This window comes from Cryptotermes secundus, unplaced genomic scaffold (assembly GCF_002891405.2).
Source record: "Cryptotermes secundus unplaced genomic scaffold, Csec_1.0 scaffold297, whole genome shotgun sequence".
Lineage (NCBI taxonomy): Eukaryota > Metazoa > Arthropoda > Insecta > Blattodea > Kalotermitidae > Cryptotermes > Cryptotermes secundus.
Genome location: NW_019721762.1, coordinates 1,000,257 through 1,020,471, shown reverse-complemented (window position 1 = coordinate 1,020,471; position 20,215 = coordinate 1,000,257). Strand labels below are relative to the sequence as shown.

Below are 20,215 nucleotides of genomic sequence, written 5' to 3'. Positions count from 1 at the left end.
CCAGAGTGGAAGTTATAGGAAAAATGAAAGAAAGTGCTGAATGGGGAAATCCATAATTTACACACTTCCCTATTTATCAGTGTGATCAAACAGGATGATTTGTTGGGCAGGTCATGTAGTAAGCATGGAAGATATAATAAATGCACAATTTGTTGGAATATACGAAAATGGGAGAGGATTTGAGAAACCTAAGTGAAATCACAGGATAACATTAAGAAGGATCTTAATAAAACATGAATTCATCTGGGTTAGAACCAAGTGTGAGACTCTGTAGACATGTAATGAATTTTTGGGTTCCATAAGAGGCAGAACTTCTTGATGAGCTGCAACTATTAAGATTATCAGTGACAACTCTATTCCACTGATTTACATTTAGCACGTGTGTGCTGACGCTTTCTAAATATTAACTATAAAATAAGAAAAACGCCAACTGAAGACACCAACAATGGTCATTTTACTTTATTTTTTTCTCTTTTTCCCAGACTGTTAACAAGACTTGTTTTCTTTGAATATACTACAGCTTCAGCAACATTTCATTCCATTTCCTTCAAATGTATATTGACTGGTAACTAATATAGAATCATTATTCTTTATGATATTTAGTAATAATGTTATATATATATATATATATATATGTATATGTATATACATTTTGTACACAATTTGAGTCCTCTCATTTAAACAGCAACACGCATACAAGAATAGCTATAGGTCACACTCAATATTCAACATCAGTACAAGTCTATGCTCTCTAGTAATAGTTATAATGGAGATGACAACATCTGCACTCCACTGCATTTATATACTAAACTATACTATATGGTCGCAGTAGTTTGGTTGTTGTTCAGCACAAATAGCACAGCCTGGTGATAGGTCACACGATTGGTGATGCCACTGAACTTCCAAACCAAAACATCAAATTTAACCATGTCAAAAACTATTTCTCGAGCTGTTATATATTTAGGATTGCAGTCACTGCATCTGATGACTAACAACGGGGTCTACACATTACACAACATTACTTTCTGTCAGCAATCTATAACCTCTATATAACTTTAAATTAACCATTATGCTTTGAGGAAAATCAGGAAGGTTTCAAAAATATTTAATGACTTCCGTATCTTAACATTTTCTGTGCTATGAAGATGATATCTTACTCAAATTCCTACTACTACTTATCTGAACAGCTTTGTATTTCAATAGCAAGTGAAAACAGGCTTTACAGACTCCCTCCAAATTTAGGTACATGGATTGATTCAGACTTTGCTATAAGCATCATATTTCATTTTATATGTCCTTTCATTAAAGTACTGTGGGCACAGTCATTTATACTACTTCAACATACTGTAATAAATACAATATCTTCACAATTTTCAGAAAATCTCACACCTATTTCCAACTCTCTTATCAGTACTCAATTTTCTTCCATTCTCTGACATAAACTGTGGCTTTCAGATGGAAATGTTTTGGTTTGGAAGAACATACTATTTGGCTTCAGCTCTGTAACAGCAAGTGACTTGATATACATCTGGTTCCTAGGGATGTTTATGTATGGAAATATACAAAGCTAAATATTTAATTTCACATTGTGTTATTAAATAGCAGTGAGCCCAACACACTTCACCATTCTAATAGCAAAATACTTGGTGGCTGGAATGTTTTCCAAGAGCAAATTGTGACAAAAACTGTAATTAACTGAACCAGTAGTGCCTCATGCCTTACCTTTATCAACTGTTCAAGGCTCACAGCAGTCAGCATAGACATACCACATATCACAGGCACAAATGTTCCCAGAGAACATTCCAACAAGAAATGTCCAAAACATAGTGTAACAGAACTCACAACCTAGACATCGGCTTCTTGCAGGCAAAATTTAATTTTTGTTCTGTTTGCACTTTATTTCACTTTCACTTCCACCTTTATTTCATTTTATTATATATTTATATAACAAGAGGCAACAGGTTTGAAGGTTTGGTAAATGTAATATTATATGATAAGGAGCAAATAGTACTCATCAAAGTTTTCTGACACTTTTTTTAAGATCTCAAGATATCCAGCAGATTTCGAACATTAAAAGTCCTTTTTATTATTATTTATAACAATATTCATGAAACTTGAAAAGCATTCTTTTATCTGCTGAGTTCAGTCTGTAAACTAATTGACATCAGGTTGAGGGCATTCAATTCTTTCAAACATTACGCATCAATGTTTAACTTGACATTAAAGCCCTTATTCATCATTAAGACTTTAAAACTACAGGAAAGATTTGCATCTTTTTTTTTATTTTATATATCAAAATCACAGAATAATACTTTTCGAAATGATTCATATTAAAAGGCCTGTTTTTATCCTATAATTGAGATGCTTATAAATGCGCACACAAGAGGTTTAGATATTCTGTTTCACAGAAGGAACTGCAGGAGGTTAAACTACTGCTTGCAGGTAGATGAAGAGAGGGACTACAGGACAGGGAAAACTGACTAGTCACCAGACGAATTCATGGCAATGATACGGAAATCAGATGTTGCACTACAGGTGATGCAGTATTTTGACACATTGGTCCACATAATATGTATTTCGCATTACCAAAAAAATGTTTAACCCCTGCTGCATTATGGGCCAAAACGCAATCTGTATTTTCTGTGAACCAATGCAAAGACACTGTCCATCTTTCCTGACAATATCACAACTTTACGAGTAAGTCACACTGTGAAGGAATCCAACACTGGCCTACCAAAATTCATGAGTATTACTAAGATTATAGTTGTTCATTAAAAATGCAATATTTTGAAACTCTGTTAATCCAGATCAGTTAATTCTGTGTGGTGGAGAAGCTTGACCTTCAACCAGTTGTACACAGCAACATAATTTTCATTTCTCCAAGTGATGTAACAATACTGTTCAGCTAAAGCATGTGACTTTTCAATTTAACAGCAATGACTCATTAACATTTAATGTTTTAATACGAATTATGCAAATCACCATCTGTTAATAACTTAACATAAAGCTGGACAAGCCAAAGGTTTCACCTACAACTTGATTGCTTTCATATGCACTTTAGTTTTGTAAGCCAACTAACTGTGGAATGTACACAATTGTTCATTAACAGTAAAACAGCCATGAATTATATATACATAATATGACATTCCTTCTTCTCACAAAATAAGTGAGGTTCAAGCAACACAGAAAATATTACCTGCAAAATGCTTTAATCACCCCTAAGAAGGTTTCCACATGTTCGTCACTTTTCCTATACAAGTGATCACTTCAAAGAAAATGTTGGTTTCTGATTTTCAGGGCAATCAAACGAGGCCCTGACCAATTTGAACAAGAAACATACACTAACCAACCAAATTAAACACGAAAACATGGTAAAGTGCTGAAGTAAATAACAAAGTGAAAAAATAACCGTAATACAAATATTATACAAACGTATGAAATAAACACAGTACAATTACTAAAATATTTTTGAAAGACAATTTATATGATACAGGACTGCTATATAAACATAAAGACAGGGGAAATACAAAACTTTATAATATAAAATCAACACCATTTAACTCAGATTACTGTTAAACTAAAAGGACTGCAGGAATAAGTAACAGAAATAAATAACAAAACTGATTCTGATGAATTTTTGTGTGTGAGCTAGTTTGAGCACATGTTGATATTGTGACAGTAGCATTCTATAATATCAGGTAGAGTAGCAACAAAAGTCATCATATGCTAGCTCCAACACATTTAAAACACCATCTAATAATTTTTGTTTCCATACAAACATGTGAAATATGATGACCACATTAAATCTGGCAAGCGGCAGATGACGGCTGTGAAGAAACAAAGGAGGTAACCACTAGAGATGACTCATAACAGGATGTTATAATTTTCATTGTCCTCATTTCTTATCACACAATTCAGAAAAATCTTCATTACACTTAAGATATTTTATTTAAAATTTTACTAATGGACAAAAATAACAACGGTGGTGGTTGAAATGGTTGTGGTAGTAGCAGGAATAGAATGAACAAACAAACAAACACAAAACCAAATTAGTAAACAGGCTTCTTGTTAAAAACTCTTACATCATATCAAATGTTTGAGGTACTGCTCACCAATGGCATCATTATGGAACACTGTTTAAACATGAATCTCTATAGTCTACCTTAACTATTCTATCCCTTCTAAGCCTTTCAAAGATGCCACAGTAATAATGAAACAGCAAACCTGCACATGGACTCTGCAACAGCCCATTATATGATGAACAAAATAAATACATGGTATGGAAGGAGTGCTGCTCTAAATTACACAAACAGTTGTCAACTAATGGTACTGGTGTAACACTTGAAATACAGTTTACATAAATATTCTCTCTCCCATCCTAAGTCAACTCTGTGATTATAGAGTGCTGAAGTAAAACAAATGCTTACTCTATACAATACAACCAAATACACTCTCTCAATTCTATTACCACTAATTACATACTCACAGTAACAGCGAAACATTTTGGGGATTAAAGGTTTTTTTTCTACTTTCGTTTGATTACACCTTCTTTCCTCCGCAGGTCTAGTGACATAATTCATATCCTGTCATTCTACTGTCATGTACTTCATTCTGATATAGCAGCCCTCACGAACCCCAATAACAAAAATGTGTTTTTATACAATCAGCACAAATTAAGGTTCCTTAAAACTTTTTGTATTTGAAAATTTCCTCAAACATGCATAATGTTGTCTTTGCTGTTACTCATTACTAATCTGTCATGGTCCAGCATTACAGTTCACAGCAGTAAGTGTGCATGGTAGCTCTGCACTACTGCTTACAATTATAAAAATAAATTACCCAAGTGACAGTCACCCTCAGGGTCTGATAGAAACCAGTTAATGAAGTGAACAGCACAACAGAATATAATACATCTTCAGTCACAAAACCCTGCAGAAAGTATTCGTTGTTTGGTACAAAACATTACCAATCCATATAGAACTTCCTCACATCTGTATGTCTGTCTTGGTGCAAAGAACTTCTCACCAGTGTACAGGCCCACGACTAGTTTAAAATTTTCCCTCCAAGAAAGAGAAAGAGATTGGCCACTCTTCGTTACCACTATCAATTAAGATACTTAAACTCAAACCTTTCCTGCAGACTCTTCATTGTACAAATATCAAACATCACAAAAAAACAGCTTTTTATCTGCCCACATCCTGTCTTCATTCACCACACTCAACATATCCTTTGAATCCATTTTATGCCTTTGACATGCAATCCACAGCACCACTATTTCCTTGCTTAGTTAGTTAAATAATAGTATCTAGTGAGTCCACTTTACTTAATTAATATGAAATGAAGAAAGAAACAACCTCACCAAGGACACAAACTGAGTGCTATTACTCCGGCTCCTCATTACGTCCTGCATACTTCAGGCAATAAAACTCTGCACATATGTACAAGTAATTACCAATGTCAACACAATGGAAAACTGTTCCACACATGTTTTTACAATTAAACTTCACAATTAAAAATCAATAAAATAAAAACGTAAAGAAAATAATTTTACATATATCATACAAAAAATTATGGAAGCTCAGGTGCAATACATGTTTCTGTTTCTTGCTGGATAAGGGGGAGAGAATCAAATCACTAACTAAGCTTCAATATCATTACGACATGCTACTAAAGATTAAATTTTGGCCTCCAGATGACATACTAGTGTTACGGCTGCTACTCCATACCTCACATCAACTTTCTCATTGAGGCAAATACAAGTAGTGCACAGTGCGCAAAGCTCTTCTACACAGATTGCAGGATGCTTCTAAGGTTCATCTATATGAAGGCCCAACATTCCATTGTCTTCACAACAAAGTCTTCCTGTGGGGCAAGTGGTTCATTGCCATATGTACTGCAACGCTGAGTTCGCCCTTGGTACAGGTCTCCATCCAGCCACAGTCCAAACTTTCCACTACAAAACAAGAAATATTCGTCTCACTAGATCATACAAATAACCAAACAAAACACATATTTCAACACTAATTCTAACGAGCAAATGTATGAGACTATTCAAGACTGCAGTCTTCTGGGATGTGATGATGTGCACTTGGTGGTACATAGAATGCATTCTTGATACTTGCTGCCATGGGAACCTCAAATATTCTTCCACTAACTTATTTAAATAAAGCAGTGAATTATTATTTTCAATTTTACTGCAGCAAAAATAGCACTTGCACCTGCACACTGAAGTCACTAGAAATTTTCTGAAGGTGACCTAGTACACATGCATAAATTCTATACAAAGTTTTATAAGAAAATATAAGTACTTTCTCTGAATTCATGTTTCTGAAGAACTGAAGTAAAGAAGGTTATATTTAATTCAATTAGTTTCTCTAAAGAGTTGTTCATATTTCATTTTATTACAGTTGTGAGACTGATGTCACAGAAGCATATAGAGGACTGAAGCTTGACAGGTTTTTGTCACGGGGTAACATTAGTAATGTGCTCATGACTGAGCTGTTTATATCACTCCCTGGTGTTATAATTTGCCCCAAGGTAGGAGAAAAGTAAAGCCGTTCCTGTGCTTAATTAATTAAGCGCCACGCCATGAAGACATATGGGGGGGGTGGAGGTACAACTCCACCATTCTTGACCTGAGCTCCAGATGGAGTGAATGGCCAGCTACATGCCCTTGTCACTTTACCCCCAGAGAAAAAAAAAACCCTGGTACCCACTGGACAGGAGGCTGGGTGGGCCTAAGAGCCTGTCTGAACACTACTGAGAAGAGAAAAATCTTGCCCCTCTCCTAGGAATTGATCCCCAGCTGTCATTATATTGTTATATTTTAGCATCATGTTGCACTGATTCACGTTCATGATGTGTATTTGTACAACCGTCTTACAGTGCACACAATTTCACCTTTCTCTTCACTACATGTTTCGGCACTAATGTGCCATCTGCAGGTGTGGTTTTATTTACGTCAAATCATTGCACTGTATGCCATCATGTCTCCTTTATAAAATGATTAAAATGTATATATGTCATGTATATTAATAAAGTGTTTATATTAAAACTTTTCAAGATTTATCATCTATACGTCACACTTCAAATTCGAGAGTTACGTCAATCCTCTCCTATGGGAGTACTCTTCCTATATTCTTGTGCATATTGTGTCTTGTGTTGTGTCCTTCTCTTGTGACTGCGTGCGTGCAATACACCCTGAAGTATTCATACTCCATCACTCTTCAGACTGTAACATTCTAGTGCCTCCAAAATGTTCAAAGTCACCTACAAAACTACATGGCATCATAACCCAAAAGACAACAAACTACATTTCCACTGCTGTGAGAACTTCAATCTTATAAAATTATGTATTTTAATCTAGTTTCTTGCAATCTAAAACCTGCATAGCTCAGCCATTATAAATAACAAATTTACACCATATAATATCTAACAGTTTAACATTACAAAGAGAAGGATATTATATTTAAGCATCCTGCTGCATCGAGATTCCATTTATAGTCCATCAATGTTCAGTCTATAACGCAACAATCAATAACAATGATTCACACTTTAATCCAAACAGTGGTTGTTATGTGCATAAGATGTTGCGAAAAGGCATACTTGATACATACAATCAAGAGCACACCAGGGAAATACAGAAAGAGCTGCACAACATAAAAGATATGAAGAAGAAAACAACAAAACAAATGAAAGTAATAAAAGGACTGATAACTGATTAGTGCGCAGTGCATTAAAATTCCTCTTATTAGTGTTGCCTGAAGATGGCCTTATATGGCCGAAACATGCAGCATTATAACAATGCATACATTTTTTTTTAAATATTTTACTAGTTTTAATAACATCTCATGCACATAACGGCCACTGTGTGATATTAAAGTGTGAATCAATGTTACTGATTGTTGCATTATAGACGAAACATTTGATAGACTGTGAGACTGATAAGGTTTTTTAACTTCTGCCTGGTTTGATTATTGGTCAGGCCACTAAATATCCTGTAAATCTGTATCCCTTTCCAGTTAGCATATGTAATCATCCTCTTCTCAGTCAACCCCAAATAAACTGCAGATGATACAGTACTAATAATTAACCTTAACCCATTCACATCTTTGTTTCTAGCCCCACTTCCAACAGCTACAACTTCATCTGTGCAAAAATAAGTAAATAAATGAAGTAAAACAAGGAAATAAATAAGATGGAGACAGGAGAAAAATAAATGATACTTCAATATGGGAATCATTGGATTTATCAATTTACCTAAACCTTCCAGCTGCACTATGGCCTTGGTGTCGACTCAACCTCTACCAGAAATGAGTATCAGGAATCTTCCTGAGTAAAGGGCGGCCAGTGTGTAAGGCTGACTGCCGTGAGCTGACTGTGTAGAAAATGTGGGAGCCTCTATGGCCTCTTACAGGGATAGCTTTACCTTTCTTTAGCATAGGAGAATACAAAACTGTTGTTCTAATATGTGAATTACTAAAAGAAATGTAAGAAAATGTAAAATAAAAGATAAGAACTCAGACATAATTATAATGTGGTGGTAAATTTGTAATGTTGGTGATGGAACCTGTGCACAATCATTCTGACAGAAGATAGGAAAGATTTAAAGTTACATAACTGCTTAATACAAACATGTTGAAGCATGTCTTCTCCTAATAGGAGAAGCTGGATACTCAATCAATAAAAAGTGCCAAGAAAAATATATGTGACCAATATCTAAAAACACCACACCCAGTGAGGAATACACGTGTTCCATATTTGAAGTCAGAATAACAATTTTATCTTAACTCGCAACTTCAGGTAAGCCTACAGCATCTTTTGCATAGATAGAATATTTTGAGACTAGCAGCGAAAATGTTAAAATTACTAGCTAATAATTTGTACTCACTCGCCAGCACCAATAGCAAGGCTCTCATTGTTGCCCTTGATGAAGTACATGTTATCTCCAGTCCAGTTAAACACCTGGAACTCAGGTGTGAACCGGAATAGTAGCGATTCCCCTGTCCCGTAGAAATGGTCACTCACTTTCAATGCGCATGATGTCAGTGCACCAAACACCTAGAATCAACATCATGCCTCAGTTTGTTTATAAGAAACAAAATCTTCTATAAGATAAGTTAGTGTAATAGAGTCAAACAACAAATTTGTGCATATTGAGCTATAACATATTAAACAAGCTGAGAAACGATGTTGTCTTCTTGGCTGTCAACACAAGAAATTGATCAAAACTTAAACCAATCTAATACCACTGTGTTACATTGGTTTTGTGTAGTGACTGCTACACGTTTCAATCCATGCTTTGGATCATCTCAGGCAATATTCTTAAATATGTCACTTGTTAATGAATTATCCTAATATGAGTCCATATTAGTGTTAATTGTTATATAAAACCAATGTAACATAGTGATATTAGATTGGTTTAATTTTTGATAAATTTGTTGTGCTGACAGCCAAAAAAAACCACATGATGACATACAACAGGATGCAAACAATAAAGAAGTCGAGGAATTTTTGCTTTCTCTTCAAACAAAGGATCTGAAGGAACATACAAAATATTCACATCAATATTATGTTGCACTCACATTATGTTCTGTGTCTTCTATGACCATGAGGATAGGACTTTCCAGTCTACTCATCTTGCGGTACATTGAATTTAAACTGAAGCCGTGCTGTGATGTACTGAACACAAGTGTCCATACATAACCTGCAAAAGTTACAAAATAGAAACCATTTACACAGAACATCAAAAAGTTCTGAAGCTAGAGGCTTCAGGACTATATTCGCAGTCAAGGTTATTCATCTTTGACAAAAGATTCACAAACAGTGTTCCATAGAGCCTGGTTTCCACCCATATAACCAGTAAGAGCAATTTCACTATGACCATATCAAAAAATGAATAGTAAGGTAAAGTTGTCCCTGTAGTTAACTCATTATGCACTATGCCATGAAGGTGTCTGGGGGGTGGATGTAGAGACCCTAGTTTCCTTGACCTCAGCGTTAGTTGGAGCTAAGCGGTCAGTTTCACGCCCCGGCCGCTCTACCCCCGGGGAAAGAGTCCCCGGTACCCATTGGATAGGAAGTTGGGTGGGCCCCAGAGTCGGTCTGGATGACATGAAGAAGTGAAAATTCTTTATCTTACTGGGACTCAAACTCCAACACCTTGGTCACCCAGTCAGTAGCCAGTCACTATACTGACTGACCTATTCCGGCTCTTCCATAGAACAGATACAGAAATTAAAACTAAATAGTTAACACAGTTCAAATAAGTTGTGAAAATTAAGAGTAATTGGTTAGAACCAGTTAAAATAAATTAGGATGTCTTGTTGAGTAGACAGAAGAATGTAATGACAGCTTTCATTTCTACTGATGATTACACAGAATATTTCACCACCTGTCATTCTGTTGGCCATATGTCCACCTACGTGGTGATGTTCTGTGTAATCCAGTGAAGTATGTGGTAGTGTATGGGGTGTGCCATGGTGTATACCAGGTAAAAAGGTAAAGCTATCCCTGTAACACGCTGTGAGATGTCAAGCCTCCCATATTTTCTCTGGAAAATCGACTCACAGATTGTCAGCCTTAAATGCCTACCACCCTTTACCCCCCTTGGGAAGATTCCTGGTACTGAGTTCTGTCAGAGGCTGAGTCGATCCCAGGGCAACAGTGCGGCTCCATGGTAGATACCAAAAATTTATTAATTTAATTTAATCAATTAAAATAATAATTAATATAAAAATAGTAATGAATTATAAATTATACAATCTAATGATCCATTTTCGTATATACTCTCATTAGCAGAGTCAAAGTAGATTAATTTGTCATATATAATCCAAAAGTTCTGGAACATTGTGATATATAGAATTGTTAATATATAAAAAAAAATTTCATATACAATTTGTAGATATGTTTATCATCAACCCCCCTCCATACAAACTTTTAGATGTTTACCTCCAAAAGTTAGTAACTGCAATCAAATGCAAACTTACTATATGTAAATTAAATGTGGCCTTCATGTTTTAAATTCTATATTAAATGACTACATCACTAATTTTCAGCTTGAAATCTTTACATAAACTGGCTCATTAGCTGATAATGCTAAAGAAGTGGACTTGTGGCTCATATATGGAGTCACACAATAAATCATATAGGTCTCCACTTTTCTAAGACAGAACTGCTGCCAAAATAAGAAAGCACAAACAGCCACTAGTAGAAAGTGCTCACAGATGCTGCAATCAAATAAAATGAAGAGTAGTGAAAGATATTATGTGAAAGGTACAGTCTGAGAATGAAGAAGAAAAGCTAAATATGTGAAGATAACTCGCCAAACAGAAAGGGCAGGGGGAAGGTGGAAATAGCCTAAAATGTATTATGTTATTACTCGTGGGGCTGGAACAGGGTCCACTCAGCCTCGTGAGGATAATTAAAGAGCTATTTCAAGGAAATAGCAGCTCTGGTCTAGAAATTCGAGATTAATGGCTGTGGGAAACCATGTGACACCCTCTACCTGCAAAAGATGGCACTAACTTGGCCGAGAAGCAGCAGTCACTCGGTCGGTATAGTTAGCTTGCAGACTAAAACCATAGAGTTTTGCCATTCAACAATGCATTCATGCTTTCTAAATCATTAGAACTCTGAAGGATGTAACTGAAGAAGCAATAACATCCCTTTTTAACTTAAAAATTATAAAAATGGATCTTGACAATGTCAAGGCTTTTTAATATAAGGAGGATGAGAAAAAGGAAGCAAGAGCCAAGTGTCAAAATATATTTGTTACCTTCTGCTCGAGCTGGGAGATGACGACACAGCTTCTTACGATGCTCTTCTGAGAAGATTTCTGTAACACCAACCAAGTCGGGGATGAATGGTTCAATGTCGAGACTAGCTGCATTACTGGCATACAATGCCCGGCGCAGCTCCTCGCTCATAGACAGTACCTGTAAGTCAAATCATGAATTTGTATATTAGCGTTCTTTGCATGTCCAAGAAATGTGACAAATAGTACAATTTATAACTCAGCAACTAATTTAACATACAGCAACATGAAAAGACAGACGGAGTTTCTAAAGATATATTTTTACTTTGTAAAAGACTTTTAATGTCTTCCATTAAAAGTATGCTCTACACTTAGCAAAGTTTTTTAGCACTGTGGTAATTGCTGCCAACATATAATGGTACTAGCCTAGTTCTGTCTAGTACATAAAGTCCTTCCCATGATATCAAATGAAGAATATCTGTGCAGTTAAATGTAGCCAGATGGTTCTGATACATTTTCTACCCTCCTGCACACATGAAAATGGTTGCTCAGAAATTTACTTCTTTTGTTTGTAATAACAAGTTCACTAAAAAGAATGATGAAATGTCAGTGAACACTATATGTTCACTCAAAGTGGTTCACATTTGCAGATGAGGCTGTGCAAGATATGGTTGTTTATAGTATATTATATATGCAGATAATCAAATACCATCAACAAAAAATCAAAGATGAGTTACAAATTGAAACATATCGAAGAAACAAAGCTTACAGAAATATGAAATCAGAATTTACACATCAAAACCGAAGCAATGGAAAGATATAGAATAAATATTCACACAGTAATAACAGAAACAGATGGAAAAGTAAACAGAACAAGTATCTGATTTGCTTTACGTACTTAGGAAACGGTTTTATAACTAAAGAAAGACAATGACACAAAAGTAAAAATAAAATAAAATAAATGGTATAAATTAATTTAAAAAATCTGAGTCACAAATGTCAACTGATAGACGATATTGCATACATCACATCAAGAGCAACACTTAGTTATGGTAGTGGAGCAAAAGGAATCCAGACACTCCCTAGGTATAAGAAATGCAGTTTTTGAGTTCACCAGCAGGCTTCACTACATTAAACCACGAAATAAATTCTGACATCAGAGAGATCGAAAGTTGCAAATACAGTTGAAGAGATACCAACAATACTTGAAAAGTCAGGATGTCCAAAATTAAAATGAAGACTGATATTTTTTTTTTTAATTTTACAGGAACATGAATGTTATAACACTATAAAGTTCATGCTCATGATATTATCACGCATGTGGGGTTTGCGTGACTCATAACTGTGGGTTCTGGGTTTGATGACTGGATTTATTAATACCTTTGCTTTCAATTTCTCTTAATTACGATCAATCACAGCGCTATTGCTAATCTACCCACTTCACAAATCATTGGGGCACGCTACAATCTCGTCCTCGTACTCTGTCGAACTCTTCTGTCCTTGTACTCTCAGATACTACTAGCTCCTACTTTGCACGGACCCAACGGAACATACAGTCTGTATTGTTGATGAATTTTGTTTACTGCTCCGTTGCTTAGCAATGGACTCCATATTGTTGTCACGAATTGAAGTGGGAAGGTGTTTACCGGGCCGTTGCCTAGGAATGGATGTCTGCTATTGTTGTCACGTGCATAAGCGGGAAGGACTTTAGCAAGCCGTTGCCTAGCACTGGGTGTCCACGTTACATTATAATGGAGCTACGAAATACTGTTTCATCAGAAAATATATATTTCCTCTTCCTCTCAAATCCCATGATCATCAACCTATAGTACCAAACCCTGAGAGACAGGTTTCCTTGCAAATCATCGATGTTTGATGCAATTCATGATAATATAGGATCAGCAGGTTACAATATATAGGCTCTGATCATCATTTTACAGACAAAATTTGGTGGACACACTGAAAATTATTCAATATTGGTCATCCAAGATTTTTTTGCACCAAGGTACTGGTCTCAACATTCACGCTGCATATGAATCACTGAAATGTCACAACAATAATGAACCAACACCCTGGAGACTAATCCTCCTACAGATGATGGATATTAGGGTAGTCAAGAACGTCCTTAACTTTATGGAAACCAAAGGTTCTCTCTTTGGCTGAAATTTTGATATTATTCTCTCTAATAGTTTCTTAAGCTTTATTAATATCCACCAAATCGCCTAAGTTTTCCGAAGATGTAAACCCATGTGTAAACAGTAAAAAAAAATGTAAAGGTATCCCTGTAACAGCCCGTGAAGGCCGCGCCATAGCTGAAGCGGTTAGTCGCTGGCTTCCCACCGCGGCGGCCCGGGTTCGATCCCGGGCCTGGTCAAGTGGGATTTGTGATGGACAAAGTGGCGCTGGGGCAGGTATTCTCCGAGTACTTCGGCTTCCCTTGCCAATCTTCATTCCACCAATTGCTCCACAATCACCCTCACCTATCATCTGCGGCTGGTACAATAGGCCAGAAGTGGCCGCGTACAAGGGACTTAGTCCCACCCCACTAGCAATAAAAAAAACAGGCAGTGGAGGCCCATAGGGTTGTGAGATGTTGAGGTTCCCACATTTTCTAGAAAATCGGTCCATAGATGGCGGCAAGGTTGTCAGCCCTACGCGCCGGCCGCCCTTTACCACCAAGAATATTCCTGATACTCATTTCTGTTAGAGGCTGAGTCAACCCAGGTCCATAGTGTGGCTGGAAGGATTACGTCAATTGAAAGAAATCCAACGACCCCATCGGGACTATAACCCGCGACCTTCCGGCTTGCAGCATAGTGCCTCAACCAACTACGCTACCGCGTGTCCCCTTGCTAACCTATTTGAGATTTTAAAATTAAATATGAAACCAACGGCGTCTTCACATTAAGAATAAAACATTCCATTATGCAATGAGATGTATTCACTGTTACCGAACTCTCTAAAAGTGCCATTTCCACCATATAACTGGGTCCCAATTTGTAATACAAGTATGTTCCATGCAGTGAAGTGCTGAGGAGAATACTTGGTTCGAAGGGAAAAAGTGACAGAAGGTTGGAGAAAACTGCATAATGAGGAGCTTCATAACTTGTACTCTTCTCCAAGTATAATTAGAATGATCAAGTAAAGGATGATGAAATTGGCGGGACATGTATCAAGAATGGGGGAAAAGGGAAATGCATGTAAGATACTGGCGGTAAAGCCAGAAGGAAAGAAACCACTAGCAAGGCCAAAACGTAGGCGTGTGGGTAATATTAAGGCGCGTCCACATTACTCGTGCTCGTCGGGAGACTCGTCTGACTTTTACTTGTGCTCGTAAATCTTCGTCTACACTACTTCAGTTGCTCGCCAGGCTTCGGCGCGTGAGGATCCGTATATTTACTCGTAGTGTGCATAGGCTGTAGTTGCATTTTAATTTATTGGCTAGTCTCTTTACTTGTCATATCCCCCACATTACTTGCGAGCATAGTGAGTCACACGAGCACGAGTAATGTGGACGCGCCTTTAGAATGGATCTTAGAGACAGGATGGGAAGGTATAGACCGGGTTTGATCTGCCTCAGGATAGGGACCAGTGAGAACACAGTAATGAATTTTCAGGTTCCATAAAGTGTTGGGAAATTCTTGAGAAGCCGCGCAATTGGAGGCTTCTGTAGAAGGCTTCAGCTCAATTAATTTAGATTGTTAGTTCCATACACTGAAGGTGGTGGTAGTAGCAGACAAAGGCTGATCGATCATAAGTTTCGTCAAGGTACGTATGTGTTCAAAACCTACCATGTAAATATCCAACAAGAATGCAAACACAAATAAACAAGTCAATGGCTGGTACTACACATAATTATTGTAACACAGAAATGAAAGGCCGTCGGAATAATGCATCACTTGTGAATATCAAACACAACCAATATTCCTCTAAATTACGAGCACGGAACTTACGCCGCTCATATGAAACGGATGACTTTATCAACACAGCACATTACAACGAAGAACAAATTCAAAGTCGCCAAAATAAACAGATCCGGCATCTCGAAAGGCTGGATGTGACTACGATGTCGGCGTATGGCTCACAACATTCATTGCATGGTGCAGAAAATTCTGCTTTACACTCCACAGCAACAGCGAGCCAAGTCAGTGCCATAGCTCAGGCGGTTAGTCGCTGACTTCCCACCGCGACGGCCCGGGTTCGGTCATGTGGAATTTGTAGTGGGCAAAGTTGCGCTGGGGCAGGTTTTCTCCGAGTATTTCGGTTTTCTCTGCCATTCTTCATTCCACCAACTGCTCCACAATCACTATCATCTATCATCTGGGGCCGCAGCACCAAGTGGACTCAGTCTCACCCCACTAAGAATCCCAATAAAACAGTGAGCTAACGATCAGCAAGAGATGGAATATCAGTAAGGTGTCCCTATGCTTCAGTACACGACAGGAAGTAAAGTTGCAAGCATTCTTAACAGCGGCACCAGATGGGAGTGGCCCAGCTTCACGCTCCGGTAGCTTTAGCCACGAAGGAAGCGTCCCAATACCCTAATAGGCCAGAAGCTGAGTGAGTTTGAAGATGTGGAGAGAAGCATCCGTAATGCCTCTGATTCTTCAGCTGTTAAACCCGTGGACTTGTCACTATACTTCAGTGAGTTACATCCTTGCCCCTGCAAGAGCTCACTATAATCCTACGAACTGAAACAAACTGAGAAAAGCCATAAAAAGAGACAAAAAGACATCAAGCAAATGTAACATTGAATAATATGCAAACGGCTTCCCTGCTCTGTGATAAAATATTGTTAATTGCAACCAGAATTTTGTATTGAAACAGTCGTTAAATTTACTTTCAATATTTGTGCAATGTTTGTTGATACGCTTAAAGGTTCAGCCGACCACAGGAAGTGTGTGGGTTACAAAACTGCAAATGTCACGGATCCAAAACCACACACTATGTCCTCATCGCTTTCTTCTCACGTCTATCACATTTGGATTACATGATAATCATACTGTAACAGGTTTTATCAACGCGTTACCAAGCAACAGCTCTGTAAACATGGTCCAACACCCAACAACAGATGAGGCCGTGTTTTCTATGTCATCCGTGCCGAGCAGAGGTGGAACAACGGGGTTATGTAACCCGCTTCTAGGCACCGGTTGGGTAAATACATTTCCGCGTATCGGAAAGTGCTATGAAAGCGGTGACGTCATCAACAATACAGGACGGTGTTTTCCGTGGGGTTTGTGCAGAGTGCTTATAAGAGAATGGAGTGACAAAATTCGTTGAGGGCAGTTACGAGTCAGTCGTAAGCTGGAGGAGTTAGTCCAGAAGAATTTTTAGTTCCGAGGTTCCAGAGTGATTGAAGACGAAATAGCAAGAAAAGTTCATAGTGAGCTGAAGTGTTAGTTTCTGTGTTGAGATCCGTTGCTAGGAGACGATTAGTGGAAACTGAGAATCCTAGTACGTGAGCAACGGTGAACGGAAAAACTGTGTAAATCAGCGATAGCGCTGTTGAAATTGTAATTAACTCGTAACCTAAGTGCTAATAAATCCAAATATCCGATCTAGAACCTGTTATTTTTGTCACGTTACACCCATTCACGTGACAATATTACGCGAGTCGCATTTCCACTATACTTGTAGCAAAGCTGATAACGTAAAACCATATATGAGCCATGATCGTACATTAATGGACCGATTCTCAGTAAGACATTGGGATTTTCTGTTTCATCACAATTACATCAAGAAGGGCTCTAGGGCTCAACCAGAATCCTACCGAAAGTATTCCATGGGTTTTACTACGGTGAGTCAGTGACTAGACACTGGGTTTGGATTGATAATTTGATTTAGTATCACATGTTTATGACTTGCAACTACAAATAATTGTAACACTTTCATCAGTCTACACTCTACAAATCATTACAGCAAACACTTACGTCTGAATATTGTCGGACGGGTAAACCGCTGCTGGTCCTCGCCAGCATAACTAATCTTGGTTTCGTTTCCCGACTATTTTGGTTCTTTCCAAGACTTTTACGTGTTTTGAAATAGGGCATCTTCTTCGACGAAAGAAGGAGTCTGACTGCCAATGGTCTCGTTTCTCTTCTGGGGGTGACTCAACTGCGCACGCGCAAGCACACACACACATGGGCCACTCACACTACACACTTCCACCACCCACAGATTTACCAACTTTTTGTGGTCCTCGGTTTCGTTTCGTTAAGTTTATCGAGCATTTGCCTAGCAACATCAGTCTCTTCTGGCTCTGTTATTCCGCCTTTCAGGCGTCATGTCACATTTTGTCAAGTATTTAAACCAAAATTTCTAAATAAGTTCTTCAGTGTGTTAGAATATATGAAATATCGTTTAGATCAAAACACGCAAAACTCAGAGCGAGCTGACATGCACCCCCTGCGTATTATCACACCACGATTAATGTCCAGAAAATAAAAGTCGCTCTCTCACAACACAAACAGTACATCCATCTGTTCGCCACTCTAATGTATCTTACAGTCTACCTAGCTTTCTCGTCAGCCTGCTTAACAAACAACGCTGCTCTGCTGCGGGGTTATTTGCAAGATTCTAAATATAGAACAACCGTTCGAATAGGCAAGATTGCGATATCAATATATTTGCCCTGCACCTTTTTTTTACATATATACAGAGAAGTGTGAACAGAAAGAGGCGCAAATTCTGTACCCTCGTCAAATATTATAGATAACTAATTAAAACCGGGTGAATTGCTTTTCAACTTCGCTTTTTAACAGGTCATTAGAAATGTCCAGGTTGGACTGAAATTAAATGGGACACATTAGCTACTGGTCTATGCTGATGATGTGAATATACTGGTGATAATGTAGATACCATAACGAAAGACGCAGAAACTAACTGACGCTAGTAAGGCACTTGGTCTAGAAGTAAACACAGAGGAAACTAAATATATGCTGCTGTTTCGTCACCAGAATGCAGGGCAAAATCATGGCATACAAAACAGCTGTTTTGAAAATGTGGCACAGTTCAGATATTTGGGAACGACTATAACAAATCAAAACCTGATTCAAGAGGAAATTAAGAGGAGACTGAATTCGGATAATGCTTGCTACCATTCACTCCAGAGCCTTTTGTCTTCTCGTCTGCTGTGTAGAAACATAAAAATTAGAATATACAAAACTATAATTTTGCCTCTTGTTCTGTACGGGTGTGAAACTTGATCTCTAACATTAAGGGAGGAACACAGACTGAGGGTGTTTGAGAACAGGGTGTTGAGGAGAATATTTGGACCGAAGAGAAATGAAGTGACAGGAGGTTGGAGAAAACTGCATAACTAGGATCTTCCTAACTTGTACTCTTCTCCCAAGTATAATTAGAATGATCAAGTAAAGGAGGATCAGATGGGCTGGGCACTTAGCTCAAATGGGGAGAGAAGGTGTGAATATAGGATATTGGTGGGAAAGCCAGAAGAAAAGAGACCGCTAGGAAGACAAAGACGTAGGTGGGTGGATAATATTAAAATGAATCTTCGAGAAATAGGATGGGGTTGTGTGAACTGGATTGATCTGGCTCAGGATAAGAACCAATGGAGGGGTCTTGTGAACACGGTAATGAACCCTCAGGTTCCATAAAATGTGTGGAAGTTCTTCAGTAGCTGTGTGACTGGCGGCTTCTCCATGAAGTTGGTTAGAACTGAGTAGAGCACATTCTGTCCTACACTGAGACTGGTTATATGTTATTAATACATATTTACGGTCGAATCTGGAATGCATGAATGCAGTGTCCCAGCCAGACTTCGCAGTGGGCCCTACATAGTAGAGTTATGTTAATAAAATGATTTCCAGCATCGGCATGTTTCACTTGTATGGTGAGAGCTACAACTTACACCGACAGCCTTGCGATATGCAACTCCTTTCCGTCTTGCATTAAACTATCTCGCGAGCTAGCTAGCAGATGGCCTCCCCTAACCGGTCCCCCTACATCATCCTGCTGTACGGACCGTTTCTATCGTGTCAACTGGAAACATCAGCCCGAGACACCGCTACAGGTACAGCAAATAAATGTATTGCACCAATTTTATTGCTTTTAAGAGAGCCGAACACAGAATTACAGAAACAATATAGCAATGCGCCCATAATGAAGTAATGTGTAATCACCGCCTCTGTTGTCTAGTGGTCAGAGTTCCTGGCTACAGATCCAGAGGTCCGGGTTCGATTCCCGGCGCTACACCAGATTTTCTGAGAAGTAGTGGGTCTGGAACGGGGTCCACTCAGCCTCATGTGGATAACTGAGTAGCTTTTTCAAGGAAATAGCGGCTCCGGTCTAGAAAACCGAAATTAATGGCCGTGGGGATACATTGCGCTGACCACGTGACACCCTCTATCCGCTAAAGTTGGCACTAACTTCGCAGACAAGCGGCGGTCGCTCGGTCGGTATAGTTCGCTTGCGGACTCAAGGCACGGAGTTTTTTTTTAA

At 38.1% G+C, this 20,215-nt stretch overlaps 1 protein-coding gene across 12 annotated transcripts in view; it reads right to left on the bottom strand.

Moving 5' to 3' along the window:
- Window positions 1-431: 431 nt before the first annotated feature.
- LOC111875648 (oxidation resistance protein 1) overlaps window positions 432-20,215 on the bottom strand; it is a 394,105-nt gene continuing 374,321 nt past the window's right edge. For all 12 annotated transcript variants that reach the window (XM_023872059.2, XM_023872061.2, XM_033750161.1 and 9 more), the window contains 4 exons: window positions 11,777-11,936; window positions 9,585-9,706; window positions 8,891-9,060; window positions 432-5,953 (listed from right to left, as the gene is read on the bottom strand). In XM_023872059.2, coding sequence (XP_023727827.1) covers window positions 5,818-5,953; window positions 8,891-9,060; window positions 9,585-9,706; window positions 11,777-11,936 — 588 coding nt within the window. In that variant the 3' untranslated portion in view covers window positions 432-5,817. The remainder of the gene's footprint in view (window positions 5,954-8,890; window positions 9,061-9,584; window positions 9,707-11,776; window positions 11,937-20,215) is intronic.